The following is an 18,080-nucleotide window of genomic DNA, read 5'->3' as shown; positions in this document are numbered from 1 at the left end:
TTATAAAGAAAACTAATAAATTATATGGTGAGGCAAGTCAAAAGTATTTAACCTAAACAAGCAGTTGTTTGATAAACAATTTAAGTAAAAAAGAAAAGGTTTCATATACAATATTTTCATTTTAATTCCCTAATAATCTCCAGAGAATGCTATCAAAATAAGCCCATGTTTTAATTATTACTACATTAAATTTTAAAAGCAGTGAAAATAAGCCAAGCTACCTCAAATGCAGAAAAATTTATTACAACCATATTTACCTCAAAATATATGACACACCACACCTCTGGCTTGAGCACAAATTATTTACTGATTATCATAGTATACAGGTATATTAACACATGTCAACTCTGAATGTTGCTTTAAAAATACATTCCAGTATTTTTTACATTAAAATACAACAAAACCAAACACTGCATTGTTATACCTTAAATATGAATCAATCTGTACAATTTGTACTAAGATCCTATAAAAACGATTCTTTAAAAATAATGATCACTGTCCCTAACTATTGTAATGGGTTAGGTAGGAACTGGCAACCTATGGGCTAAACCACAGGTACATGCATGAGCCCCATATGTGTACATATGTGTACATGCACTGTCAGTGTAGAGAAGAGATGTTAACGAGTTGTAACAAGGTCAAAACAGAAAGTCACAATCATGCAGGAAAGTGTACCAAACAGATTTTTACTCCCAAGTTCATTCTTTACTTTGTTTTTCCCCTTTTCTCTTTTATTACTGTTGCATTTATATCCATAGACACATCATATGGATGCATAAATACAACTGCTGAGGTCATTTCATATTGTTTGTATATATACAGACGATTTCAGGGCTTACCCATTCTATATGGGATAAGCTAGGGACTTATCCCAGGGGAAGACTGATTCTCCCTCTCTCAGCAGTCATTAATAGAGCAGACAACTGAGAGTAGGTACCATGCCAAACTAGATCCACCTACAATATAACTCCTGCAGATAAGGCTCAGAGAACATCGTGGAAGAGGAGAAGGGTTCATGATCCAGAGGTCCTGGAAGTCTAGAGTGAGAGTGTGCCTTCTTGAAATAGCAATCTAGCTATACACGTGGCTGCCCAAGTAAGATCCAAATAACGACATCAACAGTCATGTTAAAATGGGGGGAAGAAACTTGATAGAGCCACCCATACACAAAGAGCTACAGGCCACTGATCAGTAATCACTTTATCTTGTCATTGAACTTCTTTCTACCTTCTCTCAAATTCTTTCTTTCTTTCTTTCTTTCTTTCTTTCTTTCTTTCTTTCTTTCTTTCTTTCTTTCTTTCTTTCTTTTTTTCCTTCTTTCTTTCTTTCTTTTTCAAAACAAGAATGGGATAAAAGCCTGGCTTCTAAAAAATATAGATCAAAAAATTCTCTTTACGCTCCTTTTTGGCCTAGGTTCTGGCATTTATTGACATTCTGCAGACTCAAAAATGATGTGAAAAGCTGTAGCCAATCAGTATTCAAAGCCACATTAGTTTCATAGGTAGAGGTCACCACATGTTTATTAAGGCACAGCTAAGACTTATGCACAGTATCTAGGAAGCAGTTTCGGGAAATTAAAGTCATAGTACAATTTCAATCATATAAAGCAGTCAGAGGTGACTCTTTGCTATGCTCATGAAATATTGTTATCCACAGAGTGCTGAAACAATATATTATGCTTTGCAAGAGGTTATAGGGCCAACAAAAGCATATTCAAGACTTCCAGTCTTACAAAACAGAGCACAGAAACTTGAAAGTACTAAATAAGTGGATACCAAACAGCATAAGATAGTGCCACAGGGTGCCATGACCGATGCATGACATTATTTAGGAACCAGTAGATTTTCAAAGTCAAATGTAAAGAATACAAGAGTGTGCCTTAAAGTTATGCCAAGAAAGTAAAAGTTAATAACAAACATATACAGTCCCAGGGACCTAGTCTGTGGATGCTACATTTTTACAAAACTCTGTGCTTTGTTTTTAGACTCTGATTTGTAATGATTACATCTTTTCAAATCGCAATGATCAAAACAGATTTAAAAGACTTCAGTGGGAAAATGTGTATGCGTATTCATGTACATGTTTCCATGTGCTCATGTGTGCTGGTCATATTTTTAGTCCAAGACATGATAGAGATATAAAATATCCTTATGTTGAGGGGAATAAAGTAAAATAAAAGACAGAGATATTAGCAAATACAAAGTGAAAGTACATAGGTTGTGATACTAATAATACACAGCTTCAAGAAACCTGAGCCATCTCAGAAGATACTAATTGATAAATCTTTTCTACAAAATTTGAATTCAAAATTAGAAAGTAGATGGATGGATGGATGGATGGGTGGGTGGATGGATGAATAGATAGATAGATCTCCTCCTTCTTCCTCCTCCTCCTCTCCCTCCTCCTTCCCCTCCTTCTCCTCCTCTTCCTCCTCCTCCTCCTCCCCCTCCTCCCTCCCTCTCTCCCTCTCTCCCTCTCTCCCTCTCCCCCTCTCTCCCTCTCTCTCCCTCTCTCTCTCTCTCTCTCTCTCTCTCTCTCTCTCTCTCTCTCTCTCTCTCTCTCTTTCTCTCTCTCTCTCTCTCCCTCTCCTTCTCCTTCTAGAAAATGTGAACACTCTAATGTGGAGCACTAAATTAAATATGAGAAAAGACAAAAATCTGCTGACCAGACTTCAGGTTACACTGGTTCTTGTGGGCATTGTGAGACTGGGATTTTCCACTCCTCCCCATGCATCTGTGAGTAAGCCAATGGGATCACAAGGGCTCATGCAAGAACTTCCACTCCCTCTCATGCCTGCTCTACAACCCAAATTACTTTTCCTTTGATTTCACACTATAACCATTGTTCTCCCTCCAGTTTTCCTATTTTTTCTTTTTATTCTTCCACTTTTATTATTTTCACCTGCCCACAGCTGCTCAAACATAGCATTCGATGAGTATTATTTAAGTGTGAAAACAGAAATCTTTACTATAATTCAATTCTAAAGCAGGACTCAGTACTCTTCCAGGTACAAAGCAGCATTCTTAGCTGTTAAAATGAACAAAAGGAGCCAGACAATGCTTTCAATGATCTTATGCCCTAGTCCACAGGCAAGTACATAAAAGTACATAAAGGATAGGCTAACAATAAAGTGACAGAAAAAATGTCAGTGTGCCTCACAAAGATTGCTAATGATTCAGGAGGAAGAGAATTTTACATAAGAATGGGACATATGGACTGGGTATCAAAAGCTGAACAGGAACACACCAAACTCACCAGCTATAGTGAACTCAGGAAACAAATTTCAAAGCACAAAACTTTAACATGAACAAGAGTACAAAAGCTTTAGAAAACAGATGTTCTCTCTGGCCTTCATTGCCCTTTGTTCTCCAAAGTCTCTCAGTGGCAGGTGGCTTTCCCTGTGCCCCATGTTGAACAGACAGGCTGAGAAGAATCTAGAGGAATCTAAAAACATAAGGCATGTCATATCATCTAGTCATATCCATATGTGCTGTCCAGTCTTTACTGAGACTGGAAATGAGAATAAATAGTCTTCTGCATGTGTTTATGTCTTTTTTATTGAAGGCTTTCAGGGTCACATAAAATTTGGTTAAAGTGAATGTGTTCCAATATTCTCTTGGTGACTTTTGTTATGGGAATGCCAGCCATGGTACTTGTCCTAGATGAGGGAGGGAAAGGGGAGTCTGTGAGTATGAATGTGTGTGTGTTTCTACAAGGAGGACATTTTAGTATAATAGTGACATATATAAAACATACATAGATGGCTTGCAGCACTGATTGCTATTGGAAAATGAGATGATAGTGGAGAGAGGGCAGATTGAGCTCATGTTCATTTTTGTGCTCACATTTCCAGAAATGCCCCCCTCCCCTCCAAGTATCCAATTTTCCTTTTTGGCAAAAACAAATCCAGAAGACAAGAATAAAGTACTAGAAACAATACCATGGAGAGAATATTCTAGTAAGTCCTGTGCTTTTATCATGTATCCATGTCTTTTCCATGATTCTTCATGGTAGCTTCCAAAAGAGGTCCACTGAGAGTTGCTGGCCATGGACTTGCCTTACTCTGACTCAATTCATGATAGTATAAGTGGCCCTATACCATTTATGAACCACTGCACTATGAAGATAGGATCAGTTCTTCTTCCCTGTAAGTAACTGACAAGCACACCTTGAGAGTCACACATTCTCAGTGATAATTCTTCCAAATAAGCTTTCCTTCAGGGTATGGGATTGAAGATAATTCTAGATGTCCAGTCACAACATATACACAAGAAATGGGGCCAATGAGTCAAACAGTGACATATAGCAAAACACATACACACACTCTCATGCTCACACACACTCGCACATGTACATACACACACACAAAACTTAAACATATCACACAATATTTTCATGCTAAATTATGTTCTGATTCCATATATCACAGTCCACATATTTAGACAAACTTTTCACAATAGTGTGAAACTCCAAAAGAATCTTAGAAATATATTTTTCCCCATCATTTTGCCCCCACTTGTCAAATATCTTGCTCTCCCCACTACGAGAGAATGAACCTGGGCAAGGAGGGCAATGCATACATTCCTTGTCCAATCATGAAATCAAGTCAAATCAAAGATTAGTTTTTAAATGACCTCTTCACGAAAACTGTAACCTCAGATACACATAGAAAAGAATAGTAGTATGTCACTAAAAAAGCTTCCTAGAAAAATACCTGAGAACAACAATTACATAATATTATATTTCCATTGGGTACTAAGGCCAGGCACACATTGCTCAAACAAACAGCAATAAGCACTGACAGCCCCGCCTCTGGATATGTTTCCATTTGGTGCCACAAGCAACTTTGGATTGAGGCAAAAGGAACTAGATATCAGAAAGAATCCTGCAATCTCCTGAAGATAACAGAGGCAAGAACAAGTGCCAAGTAAGTGCCAAGTTTCTATTTTTAAACTTGCTTGTCCATTTCTAAGGAAGCGTCTACTCCAAATGTAACAAGAATTCACTCTTGGTCCTGAAACCCTTGCCTATGTGAAAAGACAATCAAGGGATGACACAGGCCCGAGCTCAGAGTGACAAACTAACGTTCATCTTCCAAGGTTTCTAAGGAAGGGGATGAACATCTTGCCTCCTAACATGATGGTCAGCTGCTAGAAGCAAATGCTTATGAGCATACACCAACATGCCGGGACAGTAATAACAAAGGTGTCCCAGCTGTGTAGACTCAGAAGACATGCTCAGCCCATCTTAGAAGGCCCATACCTCTTCTAAAACTAAAACTACTCATTATTGTACCCATTGCTTTACATGCCTACTTTATTGTTATTTATTTATTTGTTTGTTTGTTTGTTTTTATTAGATATTTTCTTCATTTACATTTCAAATGCTATCCCGAAAGTTCCTATAACCTCCCTCCACCCTGCTCCCCTACCTACCCACTCCCGCTTCTTGGCCCTGGCATTCCCCTGTACTGGGGCATATAAAGTTTGTAATACCAAGAGGCCTCTGTTCCCAGTGATGGCCGATTAGGCCATCTTCTGCTACATATGCAGCTAGAGACAAGATCTCTGGGGGTACTGGTTAGTTCATATTGTTGTTCCACTTATAGAGTTGCAGACCCCTTCAGCTCCTTGGTGCTTTCTCTAGCTTCTCCCTTGGGGGCCCTGTGTTCCATCCAATAGATGACTGTGAGCATCCACTTCTGTATTTGCCAGGCACTGGCATAGCCTCATACGAGACAGCTATAACAGGGTCCCTTCAGCAAAATCTTTCTGGCATATGCAATAGTGTCTGCATTTGGTGGCTGATTATGGGATGGATCCCCTGGTGGGGTAGTCTTTAAATAGTCCATCCTTTCGACATGACTACTTTAAATGAGTATGCTAGGAACCACTGTTTACATAGGAGTGTGGCATTTGAATAAGGCCAGATAGCATGTTTAAGTAGAGCCCTGTCAGTTTCTCCTCACATGCATGAGTACTTCATCTCCAATAATGACTCTTCAACACATGCATGCATGGCTCACATGGAGGCCAGAAGTGAATGTTGGGTCCCCTGAGTTTGGAATTAGAGATGGTTGCAAGCTACCATGTGGGTGCTGGGAATTTAACTGGGTCCTCTGCAAGAACAACTAATGTTCCTCACTGATGAAGCATCTCTTGAGACTCTTTGCAGTAAAATTTTATAAAGATAGAAAAGCTCTTTAATCAGCAGCTGTCTTCCTGTTTTCCAATTGCTCCTCTGCAGAGACTAAGGCTGCCATACATTTTATATATTCAGCACCATTCCCTGCCACACACGCAGGCAAATTATCATTTAAAACTCTGGAATGTTTGAATTGAAATAAAACTTAGGTGTACAATGGCAAATATCCTCAGATTAATTGAGTTGCAAGAGACATACTCCAAAAATTGACTGAAGTCCATGATATTAGGAAGATAGAAAATTTATCTAGTTTTAGTAAATGTCAAATCAGCAGCTATTGCTTTTAAGATTAATAAAAGATGTAATGGCTTCTAGATAGCCTCTAAATAGAGATTACTATGAATGGAGAAGTGATTTACCAACAGTCACCACAATGAGATTTCTCTAAAGGTTACAATCATCAGTTATTTAGCTGAAACACTGCCGAGAACGCCTGGTCATTTCGTGAATAATGCATAATGTTCATTGTAGACTTGATCTGTACTATAACAATACAGATATTTCTAAAATAATAGAAAAAAACTATCTGTTGCCTTCCAATTGCTTAACATATCATTTCCATGAAGTAATTGACTCGGGACATATTACACACTGTCACCTGAGTGTTCTCCCTGCAAGCATAACTTGTAATAATCTGTATACAATGGGCATCACACAACAAACTCATCAACCTTTATAGACTGCTAAGAAAAGATGTGATGAATGCCGGGCAGAGTAAAAGACCTTTCAGAGGCAGCAAATTAAAATGATTAAAATTCTACATACTTGTGTGGGACAAATTTAAATTTCAGCTTTGAAATTTAATTATTAGCATGATCAACTCATCACATTAAAAAATGTTGCCTACATGGTGTGAGTACTTTTCATATAAATTTCAAAATGCCTTTAGGTTTAAGGTTTATTCAAGAGGCTGTCTGGAGAGGCTCAAAGTATAATGTCTGTCTGTTTTATTGTTGGATTATGAACTGTACTTTACAGGATGCTGCAGGCTATTTATACAAGCTTGTTTATCCATATGAACTTCTTCAAGGGCACAATATAGAAGACCTTAATAAATTAAAATGAATTTCTTTTGATGTTGTTGTTTCATGACTATTTGATCGAAATGAGTAGCAGTTTTGCATTAAAGAGCTAGAATAAAGCAATAAGCTGTGTGCATATTCTACACCAGTGCCAGCTTGTAGGAAGTGATCCTGCATCCCAGAGACACTGGAGAGCCAGTGTAGACAGGATGGAGTCACTGAGCTTGCATCTTCAGCTCTCGTCTATCGAAAGTTTACTAACAGTGAACATGTATCAATTTCCATGCTGGACCACAATCATTAACTAAGATGTGTTATCTCTTTGTAGTCTCCTCAGCAACCATCCCAGCCTTCCTGCTGCCATGAGTGATACCTCGCACCCTGGCATAGACTGTGACACACATGGGGGATGTGACCATGCTCTATCTTCCTACCCATCTTAATCATAACAGGTAATTACAGAGCTGAACTGACTGAAAGCCACACAGTGAAAAATCAATTAGTAGTTACAGTCTATGCCTGACAAAATTCTCACCTGGAATGTTTGATAATTATGACACAAAATGAACGTTGTTTATAGCACTAACTCTGGTCTTAGATCTGTTATATGAGTCCACTGCAAACTCATCTCTTATCTGTGTAAAATAAGTCAATATTTCTATATGATCTAAAAGTACACATCTGAAAAAGACCATAGTTCCAAACCTACGCTGTTTCATCATACAAGAACAGAATGAGCAAGATCCATCATTCTTTTGTCTATTTGGGCTGCCATCCCTACCAAGAGAGCCTTTTCTGTTTTAAACTCATTCAAAACAGAAGCAAATTATAGTTGTGCTAAGTAAATAAATATAAGTCCAGTCTATCAATTTATATAAAATTAAATAATATAGTTTTATGCTGTGTAGTTCCTGACTCAACAAACTTATCAGTTCCTTTTACATTGTATGGATGAAACATAAAAATAATCATGCCTGAACTAGAGTAAACAATTTATCCAACACACATGCACTAGAATTATATACAAATCTTTTGTGAAATTTCAGGGTTACGCTGGTATCTAGGACATGCATTCCTATGTCAGCAAGTTGATAATCTACATTCTCCAAGGCAGAACAGCCAACAGGAATGTGTGTTCAGTTTTTGTCATGTTGACATCCTACCCATGAGGGGTACTTTGGGTGTGTGTTGGTGAGAGTAGGGCTGAGTGAATTCCAAAGCCAAATATATTTACTCTAAGTTTCCTTATAGGAAATTTTGTCAGCCCTGCTCAACAGGAAAATAACATAAAGAAATCCAAATTCTAATTTTCCTCTCTCGAACCAAGTACAATTCTTTTATATTATCTAATATTTTTCATATATTTTAATCAATTTTCCTCTTCCCTGAACTCCCTACCCATCTAACTTCAAAACAAAAGAAAAGAAAAAAGAAAAAAAAGATAAACAAACAACAAGGGGGGGGCACACAAAAGCATGGAGTCCATTTTGTGTTGGCCAGTTGTTTCTCCACATTGGGCTGATATACTCAGTAGTACTCCTTCAGAAAAAAAAACAAAAAACAAAAAACAAAACAAAAAAACCTCATTTTCCCTTTCCTAGCTGGTATCCAATGCAAACACCTTCTTGGTTAGAAGTGGGACTTTGTGTCAACCCCCCTTTCTCCTAAGAACACACGGCTTAAGTACAGATGACATCTGTCTTTCTTATCCAAAATATTGGCAGCTAGAAATATCAGATTTCAGCTGCTGGAATGCTTACATATACATAAAATATCTGAAAGAAAAGAGTCAGGCCTATATGCAAAATTCACTTATTTTTCACACATCCCTATGTATATCTCCCTATGTATGCCACCTTAATATAAGTTTATATATTATTCTTAATATATAAGAATAGGCATGCAACAAAGCTTTCTTATTATGGCATCATGTTGGAATACTCTGAGCACTAGAGAGTTTCTAAGGTCATGGCTTGTAATTAGGGATTTGCAAACTAAGTGATTCACATATGTGTGATCACAGCTCTTAGCATGCAATGACAAACAATCACGGTCAAAATAGATGCTTCATTTTGATCAGAATTCAAATAAAAGGTTATAGCACCTCACCAGCCAAAGCTACAAGGACTTTTTCAGTGGTAGCTGGCAATATGACATCACCTAAGAATTATTTCAGATGGACATGGTGGCATAAACCTTTAACCCCAGCACTTGGTAGGCAGAGATAAGCAGATCTCCATGAGTCTGAAAACCTGGTCTGCACAGTGAGATCCCTAACAGCCAGGTCTATATAATAAGACCCTGTCTTACCCTGAAGCCCACAATAAAAAAATAGAGCTAGAGATGTCCTATCAGTTAAGAAGACCTGAGTTTGGTTTCCAGCTCACTGGGAAATTTACAACTGCCTGAAACTCTAGATCCAGGAAGGTCCAAGGCCTCTTGCCTTCTAGGGCACCCCCACTTACATGTACATAGCCCCACAGAGACACATATACATACATACAATTAAAATAATAAAAATAAATCTTAAGGAAAGAACTTAATCTGCCTTTTGCCTACAGGATAGATTATCTACACCTCCTTAGTCTGTTTTTATTTGATGCTTGCAAAGGCTCCTTATATGTTAGGACATGAGAATCTCAAGATTTTTGGCCATCCACTACAAATAATCACCCTTAAGAAAAGAAAATCAATGGCCAATACCACATATACATCAATTAATCCATGCATATTTGAACACTAAAAATGCCCTCAATTTTTAGAAGTTTCAGGAAACAAGAAAATTCTAAAATTTAATCATCAGAGGGGCAGACCTACTATTTAAAAATAACTTTAAGAATAACTATGTAAAGGATTTGAAAAACAAATATATGTTTATATTCATAAGTTTCAGCTAATGTGTCCATAGAGAAACATGAAAAATTAATAGATGGATTGATTTTCAAAGTCAATAAAGTCATGAATTCAAAACCACCTGCTCTGGTTGGGTCTTGCTCTCTCCCTGTTTTTGTTCACTTAACACAAAACACATTAGCTCTTACCTATGAGCCATGATCCCCACACATTTACATATGTAAATTATTTCATCCTAAATCATAACACATATGTAAATTATTTCATCCTGACTCCTATAAGATCTTAATTAATGTAAAAGAATGTTTAGGTGGGCAGACTTTTCTAAAACAAAATAGAAATAGAAGAGAGTTATGTCACCTTCACATGGTGTCTTTCTCATGCAGAGTTCAGATTTCCACATTTGAATCCCTTTAAAGGATTTGATATGCAGGAAAAGAAGAGAGGATGCTGGTGAACATTTCATTCCAGAGACACAGACAGACCACCATAATCCAGACAAAGCAGTGGCCTAAAACCTACCTTTTACTGAGGTGTTTGGTGGAGGGCCTTCCATCCTCAGGTTCCATGGAGGATCCCCTTGGTTGGCAAAGTCTCTCATCTTGAGATAACTAATTGTAAGTCGGATGATGGATGCCTTGTCGAGCTGGCTGGTGATGGCGGCAGGAAGAGGCAACAGCTTGGCCAATTCATAGAACTCAAAATTTTCTTTTCCCCGGCGGGATCGAGCAGCATCTCTGGATTTCTCCTTTCTCAGTGCTTGTAAACTGAAAACAAAAAGGTAGGAAATGCTTTAGAACATGTGATTCTGATTTTTAACTTCTATCTCCTTCCCACCCAAAATAGACAAAAATTAATCCAGAATTCAAGAGCCATAGTTAGATGAATTTCAAGTAATGCCTATGGTGGCCACTTGTCACAAACATAGTTATAACTAATAAAATCGTGTTTTGCTTGTTACAACACTTCCGTCTTCCAGCTGTGCAGAGAATGAGATACAGCCCTTGTTTCTAAGACACAAGGCTTACAAGTGAGGCACGGTGTTATAGCCATAAGCAGTTTAAGTCTCAACTTGTACGGTTGTGTTCCTATACTGATTCTCAAGATTTGCTTCATTCAACTTTTATTACCACTAGAAACTTTAACCTCCAAAGGAAACACTTTGTAATTTTTGTTTCAGTTATCATCTTGGAGAACAAAGGTAAACACTAGAGTAAGCCACTTTGGCAGAATCAACAGATAATGCTCCAGTGTTCTTAGACCTCTACAAGGATCTCCACACTTTCACACTGAAAATATAGATTGTAAAAGGTGGTGATGTTCCTTGATAAGAGAACACTATAACTTCATACAAGGGGGCCTGCATTAGCATAGAGATAGAGTCTCAGAGACACTAGAGAATGCACTGCGCCCACCCACCCCCAGCCAAACTTCCTGATAGCATGAGTTTTAGGTTGAAAAATAAGCTGTCTGGGTTATTAAAATTTATAGACATTATAGACATATTACTTCACAGAGAAGGCAACAGGTTGAATCCAGGATTTCCCTTTAACTATTCATGTGCATTTCTGTTTGAAGTGTGGCTCACATGGCTGAGAGCCAAATCTGGCACCACCGAAGCCTTATGTGAGAGTCTGATGGGAAACCTGGCTCCCCTAAGCCACTCTCACTGCTTTGTATCTGATGAGCAATGTATTCCAGCTCAGACCCCAGTGATAACTAAACTGGGTCATATGTGCAGCATCAAGGAACTCATAAAAATAACTGGTGACTATCTATTACTGAACGGAGACGTTTTAAATGTTTCAATCCATATCCTGGATTCCCGGAAAGGAAAAAGAGCAACAAGGGAGGATGTAAGGAAGGAAGTGTAGAGAAAGAAATCAAAACTGTTTCAGCACTATGGCTCCATTTTCCATAAATAAAAAGAGAAGAAGAATCTTCCAAACCACATTATAGCAGCCATGGATTGTTTACAGTGGAAAAACTCATGCTCTTCATATACCCCAACATCTTACAGAATATCTGCTTAATTTAAGACATGCATGGTAGTTGCTGGGTTAATAGCCCAAGCAGCACATATGCTCATGTGGTTAGTAAATAAATACATACAAATATGTATGTATGCGTGCATACATGCATATCTTATTTAATAATAAGTATGCATTAGGCAACTAATGCTATCATTTCGGATCATTTAAGTAATGAGCGTTTGTCCTGCAAAGTGATTCAGGTGATAACTTCAGGCAGAAACATGACTAACTTATAAGGAAAATTGTGTTACATCACATACTTCCCAACATTGTGATCAGTTTATTAGAATCTACAAATGTTTAGTATTAGATTATTGAAAACTATGTAAGTTACAGATGCATTAATATAGTGCACAGTGTAGGTATATCCAGGATCCAGGCAAAGATCTTAGACCAGAAGATCTTGGGTCTCCCTTTGCATAGTACAGCTAGTTCACCTGGCAACAGCTAAGTGGGCTATGCCAAGAATACCATGGATTTTCCACGTTTGTTTTGTTATGATTCAGTTTGATTTGGTTTGGTTCGGTTTGGTTAGGTTGTTTGCACTACACATGAGCAGGGGATGGTGCAGTGCTTGGAGTTTATTGCTTTTCTTTACTATGTTCTAATAACTAAATACAGCTCTCGAAGGAGGGTTAAACTGACATTTTCTTGTTGCAGTAAGTGCTTATGATGAAGTTCTAGAGCAGGGGTTTTTAGGGCCTTTAAGGAGAAGGAAGGGACTTTTAGTAAGTAAAGAAAACCAGGGAACTGAAGGCCAACCACCCCAACCAAGAGAAAACACATGATTTCAGCACATGAGTGGCCCACTCATGTTGCCAGAATCCCAGTGATGCCATTTCTAGATTCAAAAAGAATCTAAATTTTTTATATGAAAGTTTCAACTTTTAATACATTAACTAATTCAAGTTTCTTTTGTTTAACTGTGCATGACAATAAAGCACATTATGGTCAATTTTGGATCAGTGACTCATTTTACAACTAGGTCATAACTAGGGAGGCCAATTTGGAAGGCAGCTTTACATGGATCTTATGTGTAATTTTCCTTGTCACCCAAATGATCATAAATGAATTCATTCATTATCTAATTAATATTCCTAATATTTACACTAGAAATTTCTCCATGCAACTAAAGCAAAGTGGATGATTAAGCAATTATTCTGAAATTGATATTAATGAATAGGCTTGTCAATAAACCAAGGGGAAAAATTAATCCTCATGAGGGCTGGAGATGCTAGGAGAGGGGGGAATGAAGAGGAAGAGGTTGATGGATGGGCACTAAGTTAAAGTTGGCTGGGAATGAAGAAAACAGTGGCAGCGTACACAGGCCTGGTGTGGTGACTGTATCTAGCAACAAAGGGCAGTGCAAGAAAAACATGGGAAGAAAGCATTTTGAAAGATTCCATCAAAAAATGCTGAAGTTTTAAGGAGATAAATGTTTAATCTGATTTAGATATTATACAGTGCCTACATGTGCTGAATATTATACATGGTACCTATAGATAGATATGAATTTAATACTTTGTCTAGGCTACAATAAAAAATAAGCAAAATGTTAAAACATAATTCAATTAAAACAGTAGAAAATAATGTCATCAGGAGAAGCAAACTGCAAGATGGTAGAAGACCAACTAGTAGCTTCCAATGGGTTGATTGGGACACAACCCTTTGAGCCTCAGGGAAGGAGAATAGATAGATACTGACATGTATGAACACTTTGTCTAAATATACTTCACTTACTTTTCCATGCCAGCACTGACCAATGTTATTAACAAGCGCGTGTACACACACACACACACACACACACACACACACACACACACACACACCTTCATAAGCTCCTACACTACCTCCCTGTTCTCTTTGCCACCTTCTCACACTAGCTCCCTCAACTCTAACACACAATAGACCCCTCTACTGAAGTCATGTTCTTGGCCATTATCTTAATAATATAGGGTTTCCATGACTCCCACAGCACATCATTATGCATACACCATAGTTCAGAAGAGTTTCAGAATGGCAGCACTGTGTCTATAATAAGTAATAATTGGTTTTGAGGGCAACAGCAATAAAATACAGTCAAAGGATTATAATGGCTGTTGAGACTCTGGTATAATAGATGAAACTAAAGATCTTAAGACAATAACACAGCTTTGCGGATTAATCCTCTGCTCAGCTTTATGAAGTAGAGCCTAGCTGTAATCAGTTCTCAAATTGAATTAAGGACCATGTTAAAACCTAAAATAAACTTTGTTTCTGTATATTTTGTTCTAGACAGGACATTTGGGCTGCATTTCTGAAATGCAGAAGCAGCATATATTGATTGTATAGGAGGAAAATACCACAGTGCCTATCTCTCCCATCAAAAACATGACAAAACTTCCAGTCCATAATTATTGGCTTCCTGGATATAGTCATCCCAGAACTCTACTGAGCTCAGTTTGGATTCTGGATAAAAGAACCAGGGAGCCCATTAATCCTCAGCAAAGACTGTGACAGTATCAACTCTCTCTGGTGACTGATCCATCCTGTGCAGCAAAGAAGATCATCACAAGCAAATAACAAGATCAACAAATAAGTTCAAAAGACATCATTTTTCTATATACATATACATTTTTTCTTTACCAAAAATCATAACCAAGGTTGTGTTTCTGTGTGAATTTTTCAAGAGATCAGTAAGTAATTGTCAAATTTTCAAATGGTTCCAATCACCCCAACTGAGGGAAACACTAAGCAAACATTTCCAGTTCCTATTAGAAGAACAAGAAATGTTCAGTCAAAATATTTGGTGTTAATCCTTGCTCTGGTACTTATTAACTGTATAAAGATAACTTTAATGCCTTGGGTTTTCTAATCTGTAGAATGGGGTGATGCCACTTATTTTTTAGAAATAATACTTTAATGAAATGTTTATAGTTACCATATAAGTCATGTGATGGTAGACTAATTGAATTTCACATGGCTAGTTTGATTCTTTGAATGTCCACAGTGCTCATTTATAATGGAGACATAGATTACTCAGGAAGATTGAAAAGTATGTGCAGGAAACCTTAAATGGTGATAGTCATTTTGGTAATTTTAAGTTATAAAGAACACATAGGCTCTCTTAGAAGTAAGACTGTTTCAAAATATCTTCCAAAGCTTGCTAATCTGAATGTTCTAGTGAGGTCAAATCCAGGACCCTGGAGAGCTCATACAACCAGGAATGACTCTGTCCTGCAAGCTCCTCACCAAGAGTCATGTCACACTGAGAGACTGTATTTAATACAGAAACTGAGGAAACAGAAGAACCAAATCACAGTTAAAGAAAGGGCATTGTCAGTTTCCTGACACATGGAACTAGCTATGAGTATCAATCACTTATTGGGCTTATCCATTACAGGGAAGGTTACAAACTTTGAACTGGTTACTCATTAAATTATAAGGAAGCAATATCTTTTGAGTATGATCAACACTAGACATGCAAAATTGATTCCTTTTGGTTTGGAAGTCATTACAATGGTTAAAATTATTACTGAACTAAAACAACTGTAAAGGCCAACAACAAGGACAACAACAAAGTATAAGCAACAATCACAGAAGAGCAACAGGGAAACACAATAAACCAACACTATCTTCCTCTGCAGTGATCTGTTCAGAGACATGCTCTTACAAGCCAGGATGGGCGTGGTTGGGAGAGGAGACAGGGAGGGGGGAAGGGGAACATAAGAAGGTATTCGGGGCAGGAGAAACAGGAGTGAAGTCCTGAGGGACAGAAGAAAGAATGGAAGCAGAATGGAAGAATGGACCATCTAGAATGTACCAGAGACCTGGGAGGTGAGGCATGCGCAGGACTCAGAGAGGGACCTTAGGTGAAAGGCCAAACACTAGGGAGAGTGAACTTGTAAAGTCCATCTCCAGTAGAAAGACAGAGCATCAAGCGAAGGGATGGAGTTTCCTTTCCACAGTCAAAAACTCTGACCCAGAATTGTTCCTATCTAAAAGAACTGCAGGGACAAAAATGGAGAAGGGACTGAGGAAAAGGAGGTTCGGTGATTGGCCCAACTTGGGATCCATCTCAAGGGGAGACTTCAAGGCCTGACATTGTTACTGATGCTATGGGGTGCTTACAAACATGAGACTAGCATGACTGCCCTCCAAGAGGCCCAACAAGCAGCTGAAAGACTCAGATGCAGATACTTACACCTAACCAATGGACAGAAGCTGGGAACCCCTGTGGTTGAATTAGGGAAAAGCTGGAAGAAGCTGAGGAGGAGGGCGACCCCATAGGAAGACCAACAGTCGCAACTAATCCTGACTCCTGAGACCTCTCAGACACTGAGCCAGCAACCAGGCAGCATAGACTAGCTGATATGAGGTCCCTGACACATACATAGCAGAAGACTTCCTGGTCTTGACTCAGTGAGAGAAGATGCACCTAACCCTCGAGAGACTAGAGGCCCCAGGGAGTGGGGAGACCTGGTGGGGTGGGAGTGGGAAGTGGGGGTATCCTCTTAGAGATGGGGTGGGGAAGAAGGGGATGAGGAACAGTAGGAGGGGAGACTGGGTGAGGATAACCACTGGACTGTAAAAAAATTAAATAACAACAATATTAATAATAATCAAGATAAAATGTATTTTGTAATGTAAATGTTTTGATTCATTTCCTTTGCTATTGATGTTATCAGTCCAATGTTACCCCTCTCCACGGAAACCTCGCCACTAAGCCTCAGTTTGAATACTTTGTGGAAAGTTTTACAATCTAATATGTAGTCTTTCTGAAAGAGCATGGCAGGGTTTGGCTATCCCCCTATAGAGGCAGAAAGGAGCAGAGGAAAGGGCTTTAAATTTTGCCTTTTTAAGGTACTTCTAAGGAGCCAGGCAGGCAAGATTTTATGGATTTTCCTACTTGTTTTGCTTAGGAGGACCCAGAACTACAGACTCCTATTTATCAATTAATCTGCCATGCAGCCTCAAAGGAAGAAGGTAGACCTGTATTAAAAATGCAGCCATCAAAAATTCATCAAAGGCTTCAGCATTTTAACTCATGAACCTTTGAACACCTGCACACTTGTCAGATCTCTGGCCATAGTTAATGGTAAAGTCCACAGCTACTCCAGTACCTACACTTGCCCTGACATGAGCTGAATGAGAGGGCCTTTCAAGAAAACCATACAATAGAGGCCCCATAAGCACACTGGTCCTTCCTTCATTACAATTAGTAAAACAGCCCTCCCCACACTGACATCACATAGAATTCAAAGTCAAGCAAATCCGTTTGCTGCAGAATAAGCTCTTTTGGGTGTAATTTTAGAATAGATGTAAATGCAAGGTAGTACAGTTGAGAAATGGATAGGAAACTATTACCTGGTGAGAGTGTGAACAACAAAGTCCACCAATGGAAGTATTTCAGAGCTCAAGAGACGGCAATCATTTCAGAAATCTTCATTTAGCACGTGAAGCAAGCAGGGTAGTCTATACTAGATGTTAAAACTGGAACCTTCAAGTTCAAGGTAAGAACTCTGCTGCTTAACTAATGCACGGCTCATAGCTGTCATCATTAATTTATGTTAGCCTCTGTAAACATCAGGAGTATAATAGGCCAATTTCACAACTAAATATAGATGCACATTTTGCCCTTATATAAATGGCAGATTGCCACTGTAGATCATTGCCGCAGCAACACGTCAGTAGAGACACACAGCTTGATGGTCTGATGCACACACAATATATGAAACCAGTTGTAATGGTTGTTTGGAAGCAAAGTGTAACAGCAGCAAAATTTCATTTGTTCCACAAACTCAGGATATATTAAGCTTGGCTGACAAAGACTGTTTGATGTGCTAAATCAGTCTGACCTTCACTCCTGCTTTATTTTTCAAATTTAACATGTGACATGACCACTGTGTCTCCACATGTAAGAAAATATTGAAACTGATTGCTTCTAAGCAGCGTCAAAAAACATCTGATTGCTAACGTTTCGTAAAGT

General features: G+C 38.4%; 1 protein-coding gene across 25 annotated transcripts in view; it reads right to left on the bottom strand.

The window, feature by feature from the left end:
- The window catches only part of Npas3 (neuronal PAS domain protein 3), an 824,148-nt gene that overhangs the window by 560,294 nt on the left and 245,774 nt on the right, over positions 1 to 18,080 (bottom strand). For 16 of the 25 annotated variants that reach the window (XM_030246749.1, XM_030246750.1, XM_030246751.1 and 13 more), the window contains one exon: positions 10,602 to 10,846. In XM_030246749.1, coding sequence (XP_030102609.1) covers positions 10,602 to 10,846 — 245 coding nt within the window. Of the gene's footprint in view, positions 1 to 10,439; positions 10,491 to 10,601; positions 10,847 to 18,080 lie in introns of all 25 variants that reach the window. The other 9 variants (XM_006515941.3, XM_030246748.1, XM_006515942.3 and 6 more) reach the window with 1 other exon arrangement.

This window comes from Mus musculus, chromosome 12 (assembly GCF_000001635.26).
Source record: "Mus musculus strain C57BL/6J chromosome 12, GRCm38.p6 C57BL/6J".
In the NCBI taxonomy this organism is placed as follows: Eukaryota; Metazoa; Chordata; class Mammalia; order Rodentia; family Muridae; genus Mus; species Mus musculus.
Note: the sequence above shows the minus strand (reverse complement) of the source record. Positions and strands in the feature narration are given on the sequence as shown.